The 21,101-nt window shown below is 41.4% G+C and overlaps 1 protein-coding gene across 2 annotated transcripts in view; it reads left to right on the top strand.

The window, feature by feature from the left end:
• Positions 1-20,889, top strand: part of CLTCL1 (clathrin heavy chain like 1) — a 34,676-nt gene extending 13,787 nt beyond the window's left edge. Inside the window, exons 5-33 of one of the 2 annotated variants that reach the window (XM_064392785.1) lie at positions 66-179; positions 1,345-1,518; positions 1,797-1,994; positions 2,354-2,554; positions 2,678-2,830; positions 3,368-3,490; positions 4,307-4,444; positions 4,653-4,817; positions 5,185-5,365; positions 5,725-5,888; positions 6,043-6,168; positions 6,432-6,574; positions 7,160-7,394; positions 9,192-9,314; positions 9,741-9,886; positions 10,278-10,461; positions 10,643-10,835; positions 11,332-11,489; positions 11,585-11,749; positions 11,885-11,992; positions 12,288-12,455; positions 12,534-12,683; positions 13,509-13,640; positions 13,962-14,072; positions 14,615-14,785; positions 15,342-15,563; positions 16,272-16,292; positions 18,478-18,553; positions 19,552-20,889. In XM_064392785.1, the coding sequence (XP_064248855.1) occupies positions 66-179; positions 1,345-1,518; positions 1,797-1,994; positions 2,354-2,554; positions 2,678-2,830; positions 3,368-3,490; positions 4,307-4,444; positions 4,653-4,817; positions 5,185-5,365; positions 5,725-5,888; positions 6,043-6,168; positions 6,432-6,574; positions 7,160-7,394; positions 9,192-9,314; positions 9,741-9,886; positions 10,278-10,461; positions 10,643-10,835; positions 11,332-11,489; positions 11,585-11,749; positions 11,885-11,992; positions 12,288-12,455; positions 12,534-12,683; positions 13,509-13,640; positions 13,962-14,072; positions 14,615-14,785; positions 15,342-15,563; positions 16,272-16,292; positions 18,478-18,553; positions 19,552-19,667 (4,359 nt within the window). In that variant the 3' untranslated portion in view covers positions 19,668-20,889. The remainder of the gene's footprint in view (positions 1-65; positions 180-1,344; positions 1,519-1,796; positions 1,995-2,353; positions 2,555-2,677; positions 2,831-3,367; positions 3,491-4,306; positions 4,445-4,652; positions 4,818-5,184; positions 5,366-5,724; positions 5,889-6,042; positions 6,169-6,431; positions 6,575-7,159; positions 7,395-9,191; positions 9,315-9,740; positions 9,887-10,277; positions 10,462-10,642; positions 10,836-11,331; positions 11,490-11,584; positions 11,750-11,884; positions 11,993-12,287; positions 12,456-12,533; positions 12,684-13,508; positions 13,641-13,961; positions 14,073-14,614; positions 14,786-15,341; positions 15,564-16,271; positions 16,293-18,477; positions 18,554-19,551) is intronic. The other variant, XM_064392786.1, reaches the window with a different exon arrangement.
• The last annotated feature ends 212 nt before the right edge of the window (positions 20,890-21,101 follow it).

Below are 21,101 nucleotides of genomic sequence, written 5' to 3'. Positions count from 1 at the left end.
AAGGAGCTTCTTTCATGTGGCTGTACTTGCAGGCAATCTTGTGACATGAACTCTTTTCTTCCCAGCTGCACATAATCGAAGTAGGTCAGCCAGCTACTGGAAATCAGCCATTTGTTAAGAAAGCTGTTGATGTGTTTTTCCCACCTGAGGCACAGACAGACTTTCCTGTGGCAATGCAGGTAAATGTTTGACCCCCCCAAAACAGTGAGGTTTATAGCCTGTCAAGGAGCTGACATCTATTGCAAAGATTGCTTTCTGTAGTGCTTTGCTGTCATTCTTCCTAGTTCTGGGAGGGGTGTTAATCAGTTTATGGGAGGTAGCATGGACATTAAAACAGTAACTTAAATATATAGACTGTTCCTGTATTTTTAAAAATAATTAACAAAAAGCCCCAACAAAACTTCCACAAAAATGAACCTAAACCAATGAAACAGACCACAAAAAAAAAAACCAAAGCAAAACTATGAGAGTGTCTTCAGGGAGAATGTATACAGCACTTTGGCTATTCAGCTTCCTACTAATGTTCTAAGTTCTAGATAAGAACATCAGCATACCTCCTGTAGTAGCAGTACAGAAAAGGCAATTTGGGCATTAGTGGGAAATTCTTGAGGAGAGAACAGAGGTGGTTGCTATCACAGACCAAATTTCACTTAGCATGTCTCTAGGACTAGAAATGTGTCATGAAATCAGACTGTCAGGAGCATAAGACTGCTGACGAGTCTGATAGACAGCTTTGATAGACCAAGAGATGCCCATAACTAAGATGCGTGTGTGGCAGGATTCATATGACTCTACACTTCAACTTAAGGCTTAATTAACAAAACATCCAAAGACTTGTTCCAAGGGGAGAGTACTTCTGTGTTTGAAGACCCTTTTGGCTTGAAAGCCTCCCCAGTTTCAGTGACTTGACAGATAAACTGGAGTACTGTACTATACTACAAATAGATGAGTTTGGTTTAGATTCTGCTGGTGCTTTGGGTAGGCTTTGTTGGAAGAGAATGGGATTATCTCATTAGTATTTCTGAACATATCTAGACTAGAATGCTAATTATGCCCAAACTTTTCTCCTCAGCTTGGCTTATTAGGATGAGGAGTATGTTCTTTTCTGCAGATGAATTTTAATTTCCCTTCAACCTCTGTTCACTGGAGCTATGCCTGCAAATGGCCAGCAAAGCTGTTCATTGCTTTTGAGACTGAAAGAAAGAAGCCTGAAGCTATATTTGTTCTTAGTGTCAGTACAAAGGCATGTCACTGCAGTACTTTCTTGTGACTAGGCTTAAAGGCGGCTGTCTTAAGTGTTACAATCTTACTAGTTTTTACTAATAAAAACCTGTCTTTTGGCAGATTGGAATTAAGCATGGTGTGATTTATCTGATCACGAAGTATGGATATATCCACATGTATGATTTGGAGTCTGGAGTGTGCATCTACATGAACCGTATTAGTGCTGATACTATCTTTGTCACAGCTCCTCATGAACCTACCTCAGGCATTATTGGTGTGAACAAAAAAGGACAGGTAACAAATCCACCATTCTGTTTCTGAGCCTTCTAAAGTTCAAATGGAATGTAACAAACCGAAGGAGTGACTTGTTGCAACCAATGTCATGGAAGAGAGCAAGTGGCTATTGGATTAATCAGTTTTTTATCTCTCCTAGTGCAGAGCTGCTTGAAGAAGAACTTGGCTTTTTATTAATCTACTCCTTCACTGATGAGCTGCGTAGCCATTTTGTTGTTGTATTTCATAGCAGTTGTGGAAAGGACAGTATTCCTCAATATGCCTCTTGTCCTTTCCAGGTGCTTTCTGTATGTGTTGAGGAAGACAACATTGTGAACTATGCGACGAATGTTCTCCAGAACCCTGACTTGGGACTGCGAATGGCTATACGTAGTAACCTAGCGGGGGCAGAGGAGTTATTTGCCAGAAAGTTCAATACACTCTTTGCTCAAGGAAACTATGCAGATGCTGCTAAAGTAGCTGCATCTGCACCAAAGGTAAGTAACTCCAAAGGTAAAGCTTAGAAATCATAGAAACTTCCCTAGGCTTAGTGGATTGCTTAGGTCACTTGCATTTCAGAGCTTGACATTCAAAGCATAAATGCAGTGTTCATTCTCTGCAGTCTGGTAGTGGTTGTCACTAATACATTCCCCTGTATGCTGTAAAGGAGCATCTGCTATCCATTTCTAACCAAACTGGGCTTTCTGTGGCCACTGACTTCATGCTAGAAAGTCATTGATTTGGTGGTCTCTATCCTGAAGGTTTAACAGTAGTTGCTTCAGTTTATCCTTAAACCTGCTTTTTTTACTAATGCTATTCAGTCCTCACTAAATAAATACTGCTTCTCTCTGTCCAGGGAATTCTACGTACCAGTGATACAATTAGGAAGTTCCAGAGTGTACCAGCTCAGCCTGGGCAGGCCTCTCCTCTGCTCCAGTACTTTGGAATATTGCTTGACCAGGGGCAGCTGAACAAGTTTGAATCTCTGGAGCTCTGTCGCCCTGTGCTGCAGCAGGGCCGCAAACAGCTTCTGGAGAAGTGGCTGAAGGAAGACAAGGTAGGCTTGATCATGGCATTAGCATATTTCTGTTGCCTTCTAACAGTTGAGTGTGAACAACACTTTTGTTGGTGCTACAACTTTGAATTCTTCTGCTTGACAAAATACCACTTCTGACTTCAGCTGGAGTGCTCGGAGGAGCTGGGAGACTTGGTGAAGACGGCTGACCCAACCCTGGCACTCAGCGTCTACCTTCGAGCTAATGTGCCAAACAAAGTGATTCAGTGCTTTGCTGAAACTGGCCAATTCCAGAAAATAGTGCTGTATGCTAAGAAGGTAAATCATGTATCACAAACTGCAGGCTCTGTCTTATGTGCAGTGTGTCCATTGTGTAGATCATAGTATATTATTATGGTCTAAAAAGTCTTCAAAAAATAAACTTCAAAACATCCAGAATTTTATGAAGTATTAATTTAATGGACTGGCATAAGCTTATTCTACAGAATAAAGATAAGTGTCTTCCTGAATTCCTCAAACTTAGTTTTGTAAGCCATAAAAAAAAAAAAAAGTGTAATGCCTACTTTTAAGTTTAGGACTTGATAAATAGGGCTTTTTAAGACTGTTGAAAAATTTATTCCAGGCAGTTTTCTTACATAGCCAGAGAATTGCCCTGGCACAAGTTCAGTTACTAAGTAGGTGAACACTGAATTTCTGTGTCAACAGACAAGAAATGCTTTTGTCTGAGAATTCCTGGAAGATGGGGGATGGGCACTGCAAGCTCACAACAGTTTATAGTCACTATGCTTAAGAATCTGAAGCCTTACAGAAGTGTGAAGCTTCCTAAATAAATATGTGTGACTGCTTCTGTACTAGGTTGGCTATACCCCAGACTGGATCTTCCTACTGAGAAGTGTGATGAGAGTCAGTCCAGAACAAGGTCTGCAGTTCTCTCAGATGCTGGTACAGGATGAGGAGCCACTGGCTAACATTAACCAGGTGATGCCTACAACAAGGGTACTGGTCTCTTTCTTGACAGAGGGAATAGTGTAGTACATTCTGGGGGACTGGTAAGGCTGGTTCACATCTTTTGTCACTTTGATTGGAGGAGTGATTAAATAGTCTAGTTAAGTTTGGTTATCATTGAGTCTTTAGAGACAAGTGTGTTCTCAAGTTCTTGTGAAAGCTTTCTGGTTTATTGATAGTAAACTTACCACAATCTTAGTCTAAGCAATAAAGTGTTACTATCCTACTGTTGGCTCTAGTGAAGCGTATATCTCCTCGTGCAGAGAATTTACAGGAAGATGAACAAATAAACCTAAGTTCAGTTCTGGTTGCCATTGGCCACTTCTTGTTAAATGGGTGGAGAAATAAGCGAACATTTTGCATTATTACATAACTGAAGCTACTTGGAAAAAGTTCTGGCTTTTCTTCTAGCAATTATCCCAGTGGGAGAAGGGATGAACTTTGCATGTTGTGTTGGAACTAAATAAGAGTGGGTGGTAAAGTCTGGCATAATAGCTCAGAGTAATGCATTTCTTCCATTCTAGAGAAAAAGGAAATGTGAAACTTGTCTCTCTATTACCATGATAATAATACTGTGAAAACAAGGGAATGCAGCATGGTAGTTTGTGGTGTGATAGCCTGTTCTCTCAGTTTGAGACAACTTAGGATCTTGGCATAAAGCAGACAATCGGGGATGCAGTACCATAACATCACCCCAGGACACCTGTCTAGCCAGGCTTTTTGTATGCACAGAAAAATGTGCATGTGTGTTTATAGACCCCTCTTCTGTAACTTGTCCAATCTCAACAGATTGTGGATGTGTTCATGGAGCACAGTCTTCTGCAGCAGTGCACATCCTTTTTGTTGGATGCCCTGAAAAATAACCGCCCTGCAGAAGGCCACCTTCAGACCCGCCTCCTGGAAATGAATTTGATTCATGCCCCGCAGGTACGACCCGGTTCCTCCAAAAAGGGAGAGACAGTACTGGACTTGCACAAGAATAGGATGTCTGATACTGTTATCTATAAGTTTAGTAACATAAAAGTCTACTAAGTAAGTCACTGCTGTGACTTCTCAACAACTTGTAGGCTAAGCTGCTGTGATTCTCTTGACAGTCTTGATTTCTTGACAGTGAATGTGAAATGTATCCTCCTAGGTTGCAGACGCCATTCTCGGAAACCAAATGTTTACACACTATGATCGTGCTCATGTTGCCCAGCTGTGTGAAAAGGCAGGCTTGCTCCAGCGAGCTTTGGAACACTACACAGATCTCTACGATATTAAACGTGCAGTTGTTCATACTCACCTCTTGAATCCTGAGGTAAGTGTTGTCCAGAGTAAGACAGTAATGTGAGCAGTCTTTAGCACTTCTGCAGCTGCTGTTAAATGGGTTGTAGGTACTGAAGTAGCATAAGTAGCTGTGATTTGTCCAGTTAATGATTAAATTGTAATCTGTACTTTCAGTGGTTTAAATCTGACCTCAGTTTCCCAGGTGGGCATTTCAAATATTGTTTCCAAGCTGCACTTTTGTGATTGCAAATACAGTGAGTGTTTGTTTTTATATCTTTGGTCTTTGTTCATGGAAGGCTTCTCTCCAGTGGCTGGGGTAGTAACTATCTAGTTGGCCCATCTTAGACATCAGTCAAATCCTGTGTGAGTTACTGAGTAAAATTTCTGTCTCTTTGCAGTGGCTTGTGAACTTCTTTGGCTCTCTCTCAGTTGAAGACTCTGTGGAGTGTTTGCGTGCCATGCTGTCAGCCAACATTCGGCAAAACCTACAGCTCTGTGTGCAAGTGGCTTCTAAATACCATGAACAGCTTGGCACCCAGTCTCTTGTGGAGCTTTTTGAATCTTTCAAAAGCTATGAAGGTACAGTATTAGAGGGAAGCAGTTTACTTGGAAGCACTGACTGATTGAAGCTAATAGTAAGGATTGTAGCTTTTGTGGGAAAGGTACTTTTCACATGGCTGGATCTTAGGATACATTTATGAAAGTGAGCTCATCACAGAGAGTTTTGGGGGTAGTTTTGTTCTAGATAGTTTCTTAACTCTCTTGAGTAAAGATCAGAAAGAAAGATGAAATGTGAAAGAAGGGAAAAGAATCTTTCTGATACTCCCTGCAGTTGACTGAAAGCTACTCTGTCAGCAAGGCTGAAAGTCACAAGCTGAGGCCCATACAGCCTTCACTTGCTTCACTTCTAACAATGTTAAACACGTGACTCTTTCCAGGACTGTTCTATTTCTTGGGTTCCATTGTAAACTTTAGCCAGGATCCAGATGTTCACTTCAAGTACATCCAGGCAGCTTGCAAGACTGGTCAGATAAAGGAAGTGGAAAGAATCTGCCGTGAAAGTAACTGCTATAACCCAGAACGAGTGAAGAACTTCCTGAAGGTAAATATTCCACCCAGGGGACTGAAGGGTCTTCTGTATGTTTTGCTTAGCAGCAGAACTACAGCTTTCTAATGGAGGGAAACACAAAGAAAGTTTAGTTGGCGTGGCTCTGAATAATCTTTGGTCACTTTTTTCTCTTTCACACAAAATACAGGAGGCAAAGCTCACAGATCAGCTTCCTCTCATCATCGTCTGCGATCGGTTTGACTTTGTTCATGACTTGGTGCTCTATTTATATCGCAATAATCTGCAGAAGTATATCGAGATCTATGTACAGAAGGTGAGGACTTGCTCTTTACTTCTTTATAAGGAACTACAGCATAATCTGCTGCCTCTTTTTTGCTCACTCTCCCAGTGCAGAGGCTCTTCATTAAGCCTTTTGTCTATCACAGAAACATTATTCCTGGAATATATATACGAATGTTAGTTACTCAAAGTCCTCTGCTCTGAAGCATAATTGAAATCATTAACTAGAACTGGAAGACTGGGGGTGCATTATTAGTAATGCTAATAACTAATTTTAATGATGGTGGCTTATTCTAGGTGAATCCTAGCCGTATACCAGCAGTGGTTGGAGGGCTTCTTGATGTAGATTGTTCTGAAGATGTCATCAAGAACTTGATCATGGTGGTGAGAGGGCAGTTCTCCACAGATGAGCTGGTGGCTGAAGTGGAAAAAAGAAATCGGTAATGAAAATGCATCTGTAGGCACCAGTGTCGGGCTTCCCTGACCCTGCTATGCACAAATTGAATTGCATGCAGTTTTGTTAAATGATAAAGTACTAATATTGTTTTGTGTTTCTCTATAGAAAAGCAGTTCGAATTTCCTTGTCGGTCTTTTGATTGTTTGGGTCACGTAGGAATGCCTGGCAGCATGTGTAGTAACATGGCTTTTGAGCACTGCCATACAGCCAGCCATGGGATGTGCCTTTGGAGTAAATTTGGGTCAAACTGTCTTGACAATCTAGCTGCACGCCCACAGCAGCTTCTGTAATTAGTTTCTAACTACCTGTAAAATGAACAAATGGCTTTAAGCGTGAACTGCCAGCAAATACAACAGGAGTTGAGAGATTGTAAAACTAGGGGTATCTGCAACCTTCCCTGATGCTCTGCAGATGTGTCTTCCACTCATTTAAGACTCACTAAAAAATAACTGGCTGGTCTGTGTTTGCTTTTAAGTTTGACCAGCAGACTTGTTTCAAGGGAAGGCCAGGTAGCTGTAAAACATACCTCAGTCTGACTTATAAACCTAAAATGTTTGCTTCTTTAAAGGCTTAAGTTGCTGTTGCCCTGGCTTGAATCAAGGATTCATGAAGGCTGTGAAGAACCTGCAACTCATAATGCTTTGGCCAAAATCTACATTGACAGTAACAATAATCCAGAGCGCTTCCTTCGTGAGAATCCTTACTATGACAGCCGTGTAGTTGGCAAATACTGTGAAAAGAGGGACCCTCATCTGGCCTGCGTTGCTTATGAGAGGGGGCAGTGTGATCTGGAACTCATAAAGGTTAGCAAAACTGCATTTATAAGCATGCTTTAAAGAACTACTTGCTGCCTGAAGTGGAAGCCTGTCTGGCTGTAAGTCTAACACTTGTAGAATCCTGTCTTGCAGTCTCACTCAGGAGTTGAGGCAGGTGGGATTCTTCTACGTGGAGACAGTAATTTTTATGCTGATGAGAAGAATTTATGCTGTATGTCCAAACTGGAATTGTAGAACTGGAACTTTGAAGTAGAATTCATGTCTTTCATGCACTGATTCTGCTTGAAATTCATTTGTTTATTAGGCCCAGGTAATGAATATGCCTACCATTAAAGCTTTGTAAATTTGATTTTTTTGAGCCTTAGGCTCCACAGGAGGAGCAGACTGTCATCTAGCCTGACCCTACAGTGAAAGAAAAGTTTCCCTGAAACTAAAACAGGGCTTGTAATTTTACTTTGTTGTGATTGACCTATAGATTTGCTCCAATGCTTAACCAGAAATGAGGAAAATAAATATTGACAGCTTAACTACAAGGACTTAATCCAATAGCATTCCTCTCCTGTCTTTAAGCTTGTTCTTAGAACATCACTCAGAATTTCAAGGGCAGGTGAAATTCTCAGGGTTCTCAAACACTTTCTGGTCTTGATGTGAACTCCAGAATTTAATGTCACATTAAGCCAGTAGTGCTTGTGGTTGCTGAGAAAAACATTCTCCCCCTACCTGCATTTCCATATTTGTATATGCAGAGAATGTCAGCTATGAGCATTAGAATGGTAGTATAATCCAGGCTTGCTACTGGATTAAAGTGGATGACTTTCCAGCCTGAAATGTTTAATTTTTAAGTAATAGTTCCACTATAGCTGTTAAAAAAGGACTGGCTACATTTGTCTCCTTTATTTCAGGTTATGAAGGTGGCTTTGAGTTGTTGTTTGCTAGGAGACTGCTAGGGTAAACTTTACCATTCTAGTCAGCCATTAAAGCCTGTCTGTACCAGTTTCTTCCCTGAACTGATGTTCTGAGAAGGTGTTTCTGGTTGTGGAATAAAGATCTTCTTCCTCTAAGAATTATTCTTGAGACACTTTTGTCCCCTGGAAGAAGGGTCAGCTCCTGCAACTGATAAATGTAAAACATAAAGCAAAATTGTACTAGTACTCTTTTGCTTACAGCACAATAATTGAGATTCCATGGGCTTATTTGGATACTAGCAATGTGAGCTGTTGCTGTAAGGTGACTTAGGCCTTCAGGTTTCTACTTTTTTAGCTGGAAGTTGAAGCTAGTGGTATGAATAGGATCACAACTTACAACTCTCCCATGGTGCACTTCTGTGAGGAATTTCACATTTATTCTGTACCCTTAACACCTTAACAAGAGAATCCAAGGCACTTGCTATTCTGAACACTTGTAAACACGTGTAAAGCTAATGACACCAAATACATAACCTACTTCTAGCTTTAACAACTGCACCATTCCTCAGTTCACTACTTAGCACTGCCCAGGCAAGTGGCTCCCCTTTCTAGATTTAAAACTTAAGTTCTTCAGGCTTCTGCAGGTCTTCACTTCAACCAGAAGCAAATAGTTACTGTGAAGCCACAGTCAGAGTGTTTGTGTTGGGCAAAACCAAGAGAAGCTATAGAAATTCTGCTGGAGACCTTCTCCATGAGCCTTCCAGATCAGAGGTTGGGTAAGAACTTGTCTGTGGCATTTAGCATTGGTCAGAAATTAGTTCTAGTCAGTCTTCTAGACTGTCTGGTTCATAGCTAGCTAAACCTGACTTGTGGTACTGAGCCTTAACAGTAATGCCAATAATTGTAACTTCTCCTTCAGGTGTGCAATGAGAACTCCCTGTTCAAGAGCGAGGCTCGCTACCTGGTGCGCAGGAAGGACCCTGAGCTCTGGGCAAATGTACTGGAAGAAAACAACCCATTCAGGCGGCAGCTTATTGACCAGGTACAGCAAAAGGCTCAGCTTCCAGTATGTGGAGACCTCAGGATGTCTCAGAAACCCTATGGAGCATTAAAGTAGCATTCTTCCCCCACAAGGTCCCTTAAAGTCCCTCTCACCATATAGAAGTTTGTAAGAGTTGGAGTGGCAGGTATTAATTCTGACCTTTGTGGTCAGAAGATTTAGCTACCAGTAAGCTATATCTTCTGTCCTGGAGAATGACCTTTCTCTAGTGAATTTGTTTCACATACAGACGTAAGATATGATTTTACTTCTGTATAAAATACAGCTAATACCTGTTTCTTGCTGTCTGTTAAAATGATCTCAAAATTCTGAAGCTTTAATTTGTAGTTCACTGGTCAAATAACTTGACAAATGGACAAATACTTAATTTGGGGAAAACACTTAATAGTTTCCTGTCTTTGAATCTAGGTTGTCCAAACGGCTTTATCAGAGACACAGGATCCAGAGGAAGTTTCTGTAACTGTGAAAGCTTTCATGACTGCTGATCTGCCAAATGAACTGATTGAGTTATTGGAAAAAATTGTCTTGGATAATTCTGTATTCAGTGAACACAGGTAAGAGGAGAGCTTTGTCCTCAAGTTTAGCCTATTCAGTACCTTTGTTTAGGTTGTGAATGATCCAGGTTATCATGGGCTTCTTGGTTGCAAGACCTAAACACTCTTCAGTGTTTATAATAAGGTGAAAAGCTAGAATGTGGAGTGCTTTGTACTTGAAGAACAGAGCTAGTTCACACTGTGCAATTTGCAGTGATGTGTTGAGACCAGAGAACACTAATACTGGTAAGCAAATTCTTTTTGAAGCTAAGTGTCAGTGGTTCTCAATTTGGGGATGAAATGTTATTTCTAATGACAATAAGTGGGTTTATTTTTTCACGTGTACAATCCATGTCACTTAAGCAGGTGTTGCTGTGCACTGCTTATAGCCTATGCCTTCTGTTAACCAAAGGAATCTCCAGAATCTGCTGATCCTGACTGCCATTAAGGCTGACCGCACCCGCGTGATGGAATACATCAATCGGCTGGATAACTATGATGCCCCAGATATTGCAAACATTGCCATCAGTAATGAGCTATATGAGGAAGCCTTTGCTATATTCAGAAAATTTGATGTCAATACTTCAGCAATTCAGGTGAGGTGTGGTTCCTGCATGGTGGTGTAGAATGCTTCCCTGGACAGAACTGGATGTTCTAAGAGCAGTTAGCTTCATATTGCTTACACAGAGCAGTGTATGTACTTGAAGAAAGAGTTATGTTAGAAGAGACAGTGTTACAAAACTTAGATTTTTAACTTGGAATTTCAATTTCAAACAGGTGCTGATTGAGCACATTGGCAACTTAGACCGTGCTTATGAATTTGCAGAGAGATGTAATGAACCAGCAGTGTGGAGCCAACTGGCCAGAGCACAGCTCCAGAAGGACTTGGTGAAGGAAGCCATTGACTCCTATATAAAGGCAGATGATCCATCTGCCTACATGGAAGTTGTTCAGGCAGCTAATAGAAATGGTGAGGCAAAGCATCTTCAACTTCAGATTGCTTGGATGTGAGCTAGGTTATTGTATTTACATTGAGCATCAGGGACTATTGAGGCTTAAGAATTCTGTTTCAGAGAAAATGGGAACAGTCAGTACATGGAATGGATGAGTCAATGTTAAGTGAGATTCCTGTAAACGAGATTGTCTGTCTTGCTACACCAAACATAGACCTCTCTGTGGAGATAATGTGGACTGTTATCTAAAGTATCACTAAATATAATGTATTTATTTAGCTGTATGTGGCAGAATTGCTTGCCAGTTGGATTGCAGAATGGTAGCAAGAAGTCCAGTCTTACCTGAAGGTGACTTGGTGTTGACAGAGAATTCCATAACTCAAGTGCAAATGGCTTATTGTCGTGGTAGAGGAGAGATTTGAACTTGCTAGTGAAAACTGTCCCTAAGGTGGGTAAGGTAAACAATACAGAATGACTAAACATAGGATCTTACATATCTCTGCTCTCTTCCAGATAATTGGGAGGACCTAGTCAAGTTCTTACAGATGGCCAGGAAGAAGGCTAGAGAGTCTTATGTAGAGACAGAACTTATTTTTGCTTTGGCAAAAACTAATCGTCTGTCAGAACTGGAGGAGTTTATTAGTGGCCCTAATAATGCCCATATACAACAGGTATGTCTTGGTCCACAGTTTCCAGGTGTGACTTGCTGCTTAGCTGACCCCTCGTTCTTGCTGCTACCTTTGTTTGCCTTGGACTCCTCATTCAGGTCGGTGATCGCTGTTACGAGGAGGGGATGTATGAAGCAGCAAAACTTCTCTATAACAACGTATCCAACTTTGCTCGCCTGGCATCTACCTTGGTGCACCTTGGGGAGTATCAGGCAGCAGTGGACAGTGGCCGCAAAGCCAACAGCACAAGGACTTGGAAGGAGGTAACTTAAACTTGGGGGTTTTAGTAGATTTTAATTCTAGAACAAATATTATGGAAATACCTATTTGGAACTCTTAGTAAACCTCGAGTTTGATAAAGCTTTGTTCTGTTAACTATTTGCTGACTGTCATGGCAGGTCTGCTTTGCCTGTGTGGATGGAAAAGAATTCCGCTTGGCACAGATCTGTGGCTTACACATAGTCATCCATGCTGATGAACTTGAGGAGCTGATCAGTTACTATCAGGTAACTGTTAATATTGTAGAAGACTTGTACAGCATACTTGTATCTGCTAATAAAATGGTCATAGAAAATAAAAGATACCCTGAGAGCTAATATTTAAATTCATTTTTCCTCTATCTTCATTTTAGTGGCAACGTGGTTTTTTTCTGTAGTAAATTTGTGCCTTCTTTTATAATTCTCTGACCTCATTGGAATCAAAAATCTAAGCACTTTCAATGTAGAGAAAGTCAAATCATGTTTTATTTAAGTAAATAGGCATTTTAGCAAGCTTTTTAATCCTTATTTTCCTAACATCCAGGATCGTGGCTACTTTGAAGACCTCATTGCCCTTTTGGAAGCCGCTCTGGGCCTAGAGCGTGCTCACATGGGGATGTTTACTGAACTTGCCATCTTATACTCCAAATTCAAGCCTCAGAAAATGAGGGAACATCTGGAGCTTTTCTGGTCTAGAGTTAATATTCCAAAGGTATGCAGTAAGGTGGCTGCAAGTGAAGGTGGGAAGCTGCCAGTGAATCAGACCTGATTTTTTTGTTTTTCTTATTAGGTGCTCAGAGCTGCAGAACAGGCTCATCTCTGGGCAGAACTTGTATTCCTGTATGACAAGTATGAGGAGTATGACAATGCAATAATTACTATGATGAATCATCCCACTGATGCCTGGAAAGAAGGCCAGTTTAAAGACATAATTGCCAAGGTAAGTAACTTGGTAACTGAAGCAAAGTGCTGAAAGCTTCTTTCAGGACAGAGGCAAAAATGCACAACAGAATTGCTGTTTAGAAAACAGTTTGCTTAAGCTACTACTCAGTTTTTCTGCTGTACTTAAAACAACTTCCAATCAGTTTAATACAAAGAATTAATCTGTCTTACACCATTTCTTTTATGATGTGCAACACGTTCTGTTGAGTGGCAGCAGCTAGCACACAATGTTTTCAGAGGCTGTGCAGGATCATAGGTCACAAGCATGAGGCCTAACCTCCTTAATACCTCTGAGCTGACTGCTGTTTTAGTCTGAGGCTGTAACTGTTCTTGGAAGATTTCTGCATATGTTTCCAGCTGGTGTGAGAAGTGCAGTGGGCAGTCCCATGAGTACAGCAGAGAATAGTGAGTTGAGGAATAGTTTAAACAAGATTTAAGACTGAGTGCACTCTTACTGCTCTTGGGGGTTTCAAGGAAACTATTTTAAGACTTTTTAAGGCTACGGTCTTCACTGGCTTCAGAAATTGGCAAATGGTCATATTAACTGTAGTGGCTGCCTGTGCCAGAAGCTCTTCAGTGGATGGATTAGGACTGGTTACTAATGCCCCTGGTAGCCTGTGATTTCACTGTCTGGAAGCACATGGTAGAAGAAGCAGTCATAAGATTGAACAAGAATTCTGTGTAAGTGTGAAACTTCTGACCTCTGGAAGGAAACTTAGGCTGTTGTTTAATAGGAGTCGCATAAACTTTGTGTTGAGTGGTCTGAACTAAGCACCTTAGGCTTACTTCTGTTTGTAGTACTAACTAGTATCTGATCATGCAGGTGGCCAATGTGGAGCTGTACTACAAAGCCTTGCAGTTCTACTTAGACTACAAACCTCTGCTGATCAATGATCTCCTGCTTGTATTATCTCCACGACTGGACCACACCAGGACAGTCAACTTTTTCTCAAAGGTGAGTTTGGGAGAGCGTTGGTCAACAAAAAGTCCCCTTGCCCAAATTAAGATACTCCAGACTCTGGCTGGAAAACAGAGTTGACATCTGTTGGGGAGCTTTGCCACCGGTATAAAGGACCGAGGAGCAGCCCAGCCCTGGCTTGATAGGGGAAGTGCAGAAGAGTTGCATAGCTGGCCTTGGAGACTCTTTTATTTTACTCCTGGCAATGCAAGATACCTAGTCTGAAGGGTTTTAACAATAAGCACAAACTCTTGTAGTAAGAAATGCAGTGTCAGGATTGCTATACTTAATCTTGTATTGGAAATATCTTCTTTCCAGGTTAATCAGCTATTTCTAGTAAAGCCGTACCTGCGTTCAGTCCAGAACCATAACAACAAAGGAGTTAACGAAGCTCTAAACAACCTTTTAACAGAAGAAGAAGATTTCCAGGTGAGCCCCAGAAAACAGATTGCTAAGCCTGAGGGATGGTCCTCTTGACAAAAAAGCTGCTGACACAGCAATGTCCTTGAAAAGAAGATAACAATTCTCCAGTACAACAGAGAGAGGGTGTGCAGTCAGGTCCTTAGCAGGCAGGAGTCTTGAGATGTCAATGATTTGCAAAAAGCAGGTGCCACAGATGTTTTTCTCAGAGCAGCCCTCACAAAGGTTAGTATCAGGTGTGTACTCAGTGGGACAGCACTTCTGTAAATAAATTTGCTTCTGGCCCCATTGGCTGCTATTTGAAGACATGCTTTGTCTTTTTATGGTAGCTAGCTCTTCTGTCTGGAGCTGGTATGACCAAGTTAACATCTTGCTTTGTTAGAAAGTATCTTTTGGGGAGGTGCATGAAACAGGTAAATCAGTTGTAGCCACAGTATCAACATCCAGCTGGCAGAACTGAAATACTCGTGCCACTATGATTAGATGCTTCTCTACTGTAGTTCTCACCAAGTGCCATCTGGAAGCACGTGTAACAACTCTCTCTCAAACAGGGTTTGAGAGCTTCCATTGATGCCTATGACAACTTTGATAACATAACATTGGCTCAGCGTCTGGAAAAGCATGAACTAATTGAATTTAGGCGTATTGCAGCGTACTTGTACAAGGGTAACAACCGCTGGAAACAGAGCGTGGAGCTCTGCAAGAAAGACCGTCTGTATAAGGTGAGTTAATGGCATAAATCTCCTGGATACTGAATGTTTGTTAGCTTCAAATCTGGAGTTTTAATTAGTAGTCCTTCACTTGAAGGAAAGACTCCTAAAGCAGAAGTTGTTGCAATTTCAAATGCATGACTTAAATCTAATTTCATAATGTTGTCCTGTATCTGGGGATGTGTCTCTATCAATCATTGACATCTGTAAGTTACCTGTATCAGTATGGAACATTCTCCATAGCCCTCAAGTCACAGGCTCTTGTGAGGGTACAGATGAAATGCCATTATGGTGGTATGCTCTTCAAGCCTGTAATGAGTTCTCACAGGCCAGTTTGTGCATAGTCTGTAGGAAGCCTGTTGGATGATGTTAATAAAGTATCTGGCTTACCTCAGAGTTGTTGTGTGTAGTGTCTTGCCTCCTACAGAACATGCCTGGTGTTGTTAAAGTCTAACTTCATGGTATGCCAAGTACTCAGCTTATCTGGCTTGCAATAACATACATGGATGTAAGATGTAGGGCAAGATGTTGACAGGCAAAGGTCAAGCTTAACTGTTCTTTTCTGCAGGATGCTATGCAGTATGCTGCAGAGTCCAAAGATGCAGAGCTGGCTGAGAAGCTGCTCCAATGGTTCTTGGAAGAAGGCAAGCAGGAGTGCTTTGCAGCCTGCCTTTTCACATGCTACGACTTGCTGCACCCAGATGTAGTCCTTGAGTTGGCATGGAGACATAATATCATGGACTTTGCAATGCCTTATTTCATCCAAGTGATGAGAGAGTACCTTACCAAAGTGAGTATTGCATAGGCTAAAAAGCTAAGATTTTAGTCTGCTGTATGATTAGCATTATGTAAACCAGAGCTGTTTGCATATATTTGGATTACCATTCCTCATAGAGGAAGTTGTATTGAAGTTCTGTAGGTTCCATCACTCCAGGCTAGCTAGCAAAGTTAATGAATGCTTTGGCACTTGAAGAGGACTAGTTAAACTTCTGCTGCTTTTAACAGTAGACATGAGCAACTGTGCTTCTCTCAAGAGCTCTGTAGCAGAAAACTTGGTGAGGACAACGCATATATCACATTTATCTTTGTGTAACTATGAAAGTAAAAGTCCCCTTACTTCCTAGAGTAAAAAGAGCATAGGGCTTTTGAGTAACTAGTAGTGCACATTTTTCCTGTATCAGCCATAGGAGTAGACTGCTGAAGGTGTTTGGGTTTTTTAAATGAAAAACAGAACTTTATATTCATAGTCTGGTTACAGAATACTCATACTAAGAGCTGGTCCTCAACTGAGGGAAAAGAGATTCTGATCATGTGTGGTCCTGAAATGCTTGTCTCAAACATCTCTAAGTTACTAAGCTAAGATTCTGCCTTGGAAGGCTGTAGGATTGCATAGGACATCATAGTAAAGCACTTTATTAAAATGAGGAATGTGAAAGTGACTGCTTCAGGTTGCTTCTAATAAGTCATGTTAAGTATTCCCCTCTGAATTTTCTTGCAGGTTGATGGACTGTTCTATAAGGTGACACTCTGATTTCAAACTCTCTGTGTTTATTTGTGTCCCTCAATATCCTAGGTTTCTTTTACAGGAGTCTAGCTGTAGCTTCTGCCAGAAGAGCAGTGTAATTTAGCTCTAACTCATTTCCTGTTCACTTTCTAATGCTAAAAGGATAACTATTCACAAGCAACTTGAAAATCCAACCAGACTCTTCTCCTCTTCATGGGACACAAAGACAAGTGCTTGAGGAGGCTTTACTTTGGGCTCCTTTTTCCCTGTGTTAGATATTTTGTGGCAGGGAGGATGCTGCTCCTGAACAAAGACAAGCAGTTGCCATGTAACAGGATGTGTTCCAAGGGCAAATTGCTTTTTACACTGTAAATTACCAGAGTGTGCAGTATTTCAGGCATGATGGTGAGTTTGTATAGTGCCACGAAGCTTCTGTAAACTTCTTGCCTGTTTTTATGATGAAAGTACTTGCACAGATCTTAAACATCTCCAACTCATATTTCGCTCAGGAGAAACTTGCTACGCAAGTTTACCTGAATTCTTCCATGTGAAGTTTAGGTCTGAAGTAATTTATCTTAAAGTGCTGGTTGGATTTACAAGTAATCATGTGTACTAAATGTGGGATAACTTGCCAGATGGAAAATCTGCATGGTGAAAGTGGTTTACAGTGAAACTAATTTAGTCTGTTGAATTAACTGCAAAACATGAAATTGGAGAATGGGCTTTATAAATGTGGTATGTCTAAAATTGTCATGTAACTAACTTCAAAAGCACAAAAGAATAGACTAGTTTTGGTGGGGTGTGTACATCTTCCAGAACTTATCTGTCTTTTCTGCATAAAAAATGTTAAAGCACAGAATAGCCTCTGTCCCAGAAGGAGTCGGGCACACAGGGTATAATGACAGTCACCTGGAAACCTTTTGAACCAGTTGTAGGCAGCAGAGCCAATGTGATCTGGCTTTCCCTTGTTGGGGATGGCTGCTCTCGGCATTGCCGCTGTTTGCCCAGCTGAGGGCAGGACTGTGCTGCTGGCCAGATCACTGTAGGACAGCCCCAGGGAAAGGCAAACCCAAGAGAGCCGAGGCTGGGGATAAATGGAGCAGGACAGGTAGTTGGAAATGGTTAGCTGTCAGTTGCTTTGATCCATAGTAATTTGGATAGCATTTTAAACACCAGTATTTAGTGTTATGCTGGAGAGCTCTTAGGCTGACAGCTATAAATGAACCAGTAAAAGACCTGCGGCCACTCAGGTTTTCAATTTGAGTTGCGTACTTCAAAATGTTGAGGAAACTGTTAAACACCGTATCTGGATAACATCTCTAAAGTTCAACAGAGATCCCTCTTGAAGCAGTTCTCAGACCAGATGTGATTCTTGCAGTGGGAAAGGAGGATGAGGAACAGCTGAAATACAGCATTGGGCTAAATGTAGCTTTGCCCAGAATGTTAGTACTGCCTGTACCAGCATGTGAAGTTGTATGATGTTCATACCTTTTGTCTTCAGTCTCAGTGGTTCCCTTCTGGAAGATACAACTTGTTAAACCTGAGAAGGAAAGCTTTCAGATTGCCCTCCATACCCACAATCTGCATTTCTGTGGTGCTTCCACAAATTTGTTTTGCATGAACAGAGCTTTATGTGGCACAGCACTGAGATTTGTATAAAGCTGATACTACTAGGCCACTTTCCATGATGGTTCTAGAGTTTCCTCTAGAAGAAGTCTCTGTGAATACCACTACCATTAAACCAGTATCTTGCAGCCAAGTTAGACTGTAGTCCTAGATGTGATCACACTTCACCGGCCTGGAATATTTGCAAATATCTGTGAACTGTCACTGAAGGGGAGAGGAATTGCAGGTTAATAGGTAAGTGTAGATTAGGCCTATTTGAAATGATGGATGCTCTGTTGGGTTTGAGTTCTGGGTCATAGTTAGCAATGAATAGAATAAGGCCCCAAAAAATGCTCCTTTGAAGGTAATGAGTACCTCATCTGCATTTGAGAGCTGCTGCTTACTGCAATGCACCTAAAAGATTTGGGAAGTCAGTTTTACAACAGAGCTTGCTGGGAATAGACAGACTTCAGTAGTCTCCAACTTGGACTAAAAAGGAGCACTTGATAGCTGAAGTACCAGGCATGAAAAGCTTCACACAATGGTGCAATTCCTAGACAAGGCCTTCATAAATCTCCTGTTCACTTCAATGTAGGTGGATAAACTTGATGCTTCTGAAAGCCTAAGAAAAGAAGAGGAACAAGTAGCTGAACCCACTCCAATAGTATTTGGTAGGTTTTAATTGATTACCTGTTGTCACTCTGGTCTGTCTCTGTGGAGGCAGCTTACATGATTATGTTGTATCCAAGAAAATTGGTTTCAACTAGGTAGTAATTGAAATGGTTGTCTCTGCTCAATGAACTGTGAAGTTGTTGAAGTGACATCTTACTCTTACAGTACTTCTACTCTTCAGATTAAAGTATTGCTCCTCTTACATGGCTCAGATCTCTACTTTAGGAATCATGTTTCAGTATGGTAATAGGACAGGGTGTTGCCAACCCCAGGAATAACTTATAGAGCATGAAAATTCCTCTTCTGATTCCTGTCTGAGGAATGTGTCTGCTTTCTGCTCTTCCAAGTAGAAAGGCAGACTGTCTTTTTAGCTCACGCATTTTAAGACATGTGCAGCCACCATGGCTGTCTTCAAGTGTGATGCTATTTTAGAAGCCCTTCTGAAGAGGCATTCTGCTAACAAGCACCTAGAAGTGGCTGGTAAGGGAAGGATGAGACTGGTTCACTGTCTGATATAAATGTTAACCTGAATTTAACAGATGCATGAGGCATGTGTGGGCCTAGTGATGAAAACAAATATGTCAAGGTGTATTCAGACCTTTTGCAGCACCCTCCAGCCTTTGAGACCTAACAGACCTAACTATTTGCTTGACTTGCTTTATTCTCTAGATCTGACCATGCATGGGTTAAATAGTTCCAGTTTGGCTTTCAGCATGGTCTCTTCAAAACAAGACATATTTATTATGACCTCAAGATCAGTAGATATTGATCTTCCCCCTGCATCCTGCCTTGCTGGTTGTAGCTTCCTAGTAGCAAGAGCAGATGGCATGGGTGCCTTCTCCATGGCACATGTTGGGGAATAGTGTGACTTGCTGGTGTGTGCTTGCACAGGGGCTGATTTTTAGCTAAAGCTTAATAGTCCTATCACACTGTACAGCTAGCATTAGGGAAAGTTGGGATCTTAAACTAACCTTCTTTTTGTCTCGTACTTTCCTAGGCCAGCAGTTGATGTTAACAGCAGGCCCCAGTGCAGTACCTCCCCAGGCAAACTTCCCATATGGATACACAGCACCAGGATTCACCCAGCCGCCTGTTTATGGTTTCAATATGTAACTAGCTCTCTGACAGACCTTCACTGTCTCTGTTCTCTTTCTTCCCGTCCCTTTTTAACTTCTCCAAGAAGTGTACAAGGCACAGATGACCTTCTGTTGGCTGAACACACTTGCTGCCCAGCTCAGTGAGGAGACTTCAGCAGGATGCCTGTTACTGTTATTTATTGATTATTGTCCGGTTACATTTCAACCTCTGAAAGGCAGCTTTTGTTAATGACATTGTGAGACTCTTGTCTGAAGTTAAGGCACTATTTCACTAACTCATATAGCAATAACTACTTGAGGCCAGGGGGGGAAGAGAGCATAATTTTCTTTCTTTTGAAAAGCCCATTGAAGGCAGCTGGGAAATTGCCTGGCACCAAGTTGTTAAAGCTTTAGCTGAAGCTACTGAGGTAGCAGGGTTGTTAACAATTCGGTGAAACATCTCTTTAATAATGAATTGTTGAAAGCCTGTGTATATCTGACCACCCCATTTTATTTGCATTCTTATGTGCAAAAGAAAATGGGCTTTTCTAATATTTGTGCTCTGAATGTTTAGAGGAATATTGGGAAAGTTTCCTTTTCTGGACAATAATGCTGTTGGAGTTTGAATGCTGTTGGGGTTCAATACTGTTGGAGTCTGTTCTCTATTTTCTGAAGTAGATCTGAGACTTGAAGAAAATAAATCTTCTCATGCCAGAGAGCAAATACTTCCCAGATCCTTTTTGTTTAACAAGAAGAGAGCATGTTACTTATTGACGTTAAATGGTACTAAAACAAACCTCAGCTGTGTGTGGCAAGAGAACATGGGAGTGTGCATGGGCTGCCAAAGCACTGGAGATGCAAGAGCACAGCGTCAGGGTTGGGATGGGGACGTACTGCTACCGTATTGAGGCAGTAGGGAGGGCCATAATCCTGACTTCTTATTTGCACCTTTAACTGATTCTGGCATTGGCTTCCTGCCACACCATGTTCTGACCCTGTCTGGTGGGCAGAGTCAGCACCACCTGAGTGACCAGGGTGCACTGACTCAGTTCTGCTATGCTGCAGTAGGATCAACAGCGTGTCCATCACCCACCTCTTCCTTTGAGAATGCCAACAGGGATATATTATTTTGTGCCACTTCAAATACATGTATCATTAACGTTTTATGTACTTAGATAACAATGTATAATTTATGGTTATGAATCTTGTGCTAATCTTGAATATTATAAAAGTTCAATTATAAATGTAAAACTGCAGTATCCACCGTGTGGTTCTAGTCTTACTGTCTTGGGTGTGGGGACTGGCTGGTAGTAACACACTGCCACTCGTAGCATCAGGTTTCTTAATCTGACAACTGAGGATGCCAGGCAGGAAAAGGGAGACTTGTGCCAAGGCACGTAACAGGGAAGGCCTAGTAAGTAACTTAAAGGGAGTTGTGGTCTCTTCACCAGACACATCAGCACAGGCTGTC

The sequence above is a fragment of the Passer domesticus genome, chromosome 17, assembly GCF_036417665.1.
Source record: "Passer domesticus isolate bPasDom1 chromosome 17, bPasDom1.hap1, whole genome shotgun sequence".
Taxonomy (NCBI): Eukaryota; Metazoa; Chordata; class Aves; order Passeriformes; family Passeridae; genus Passer; species Passer domesticus.
This window is presented reverse-complemented; position numbering and strand designations above follow the sequence as displayed.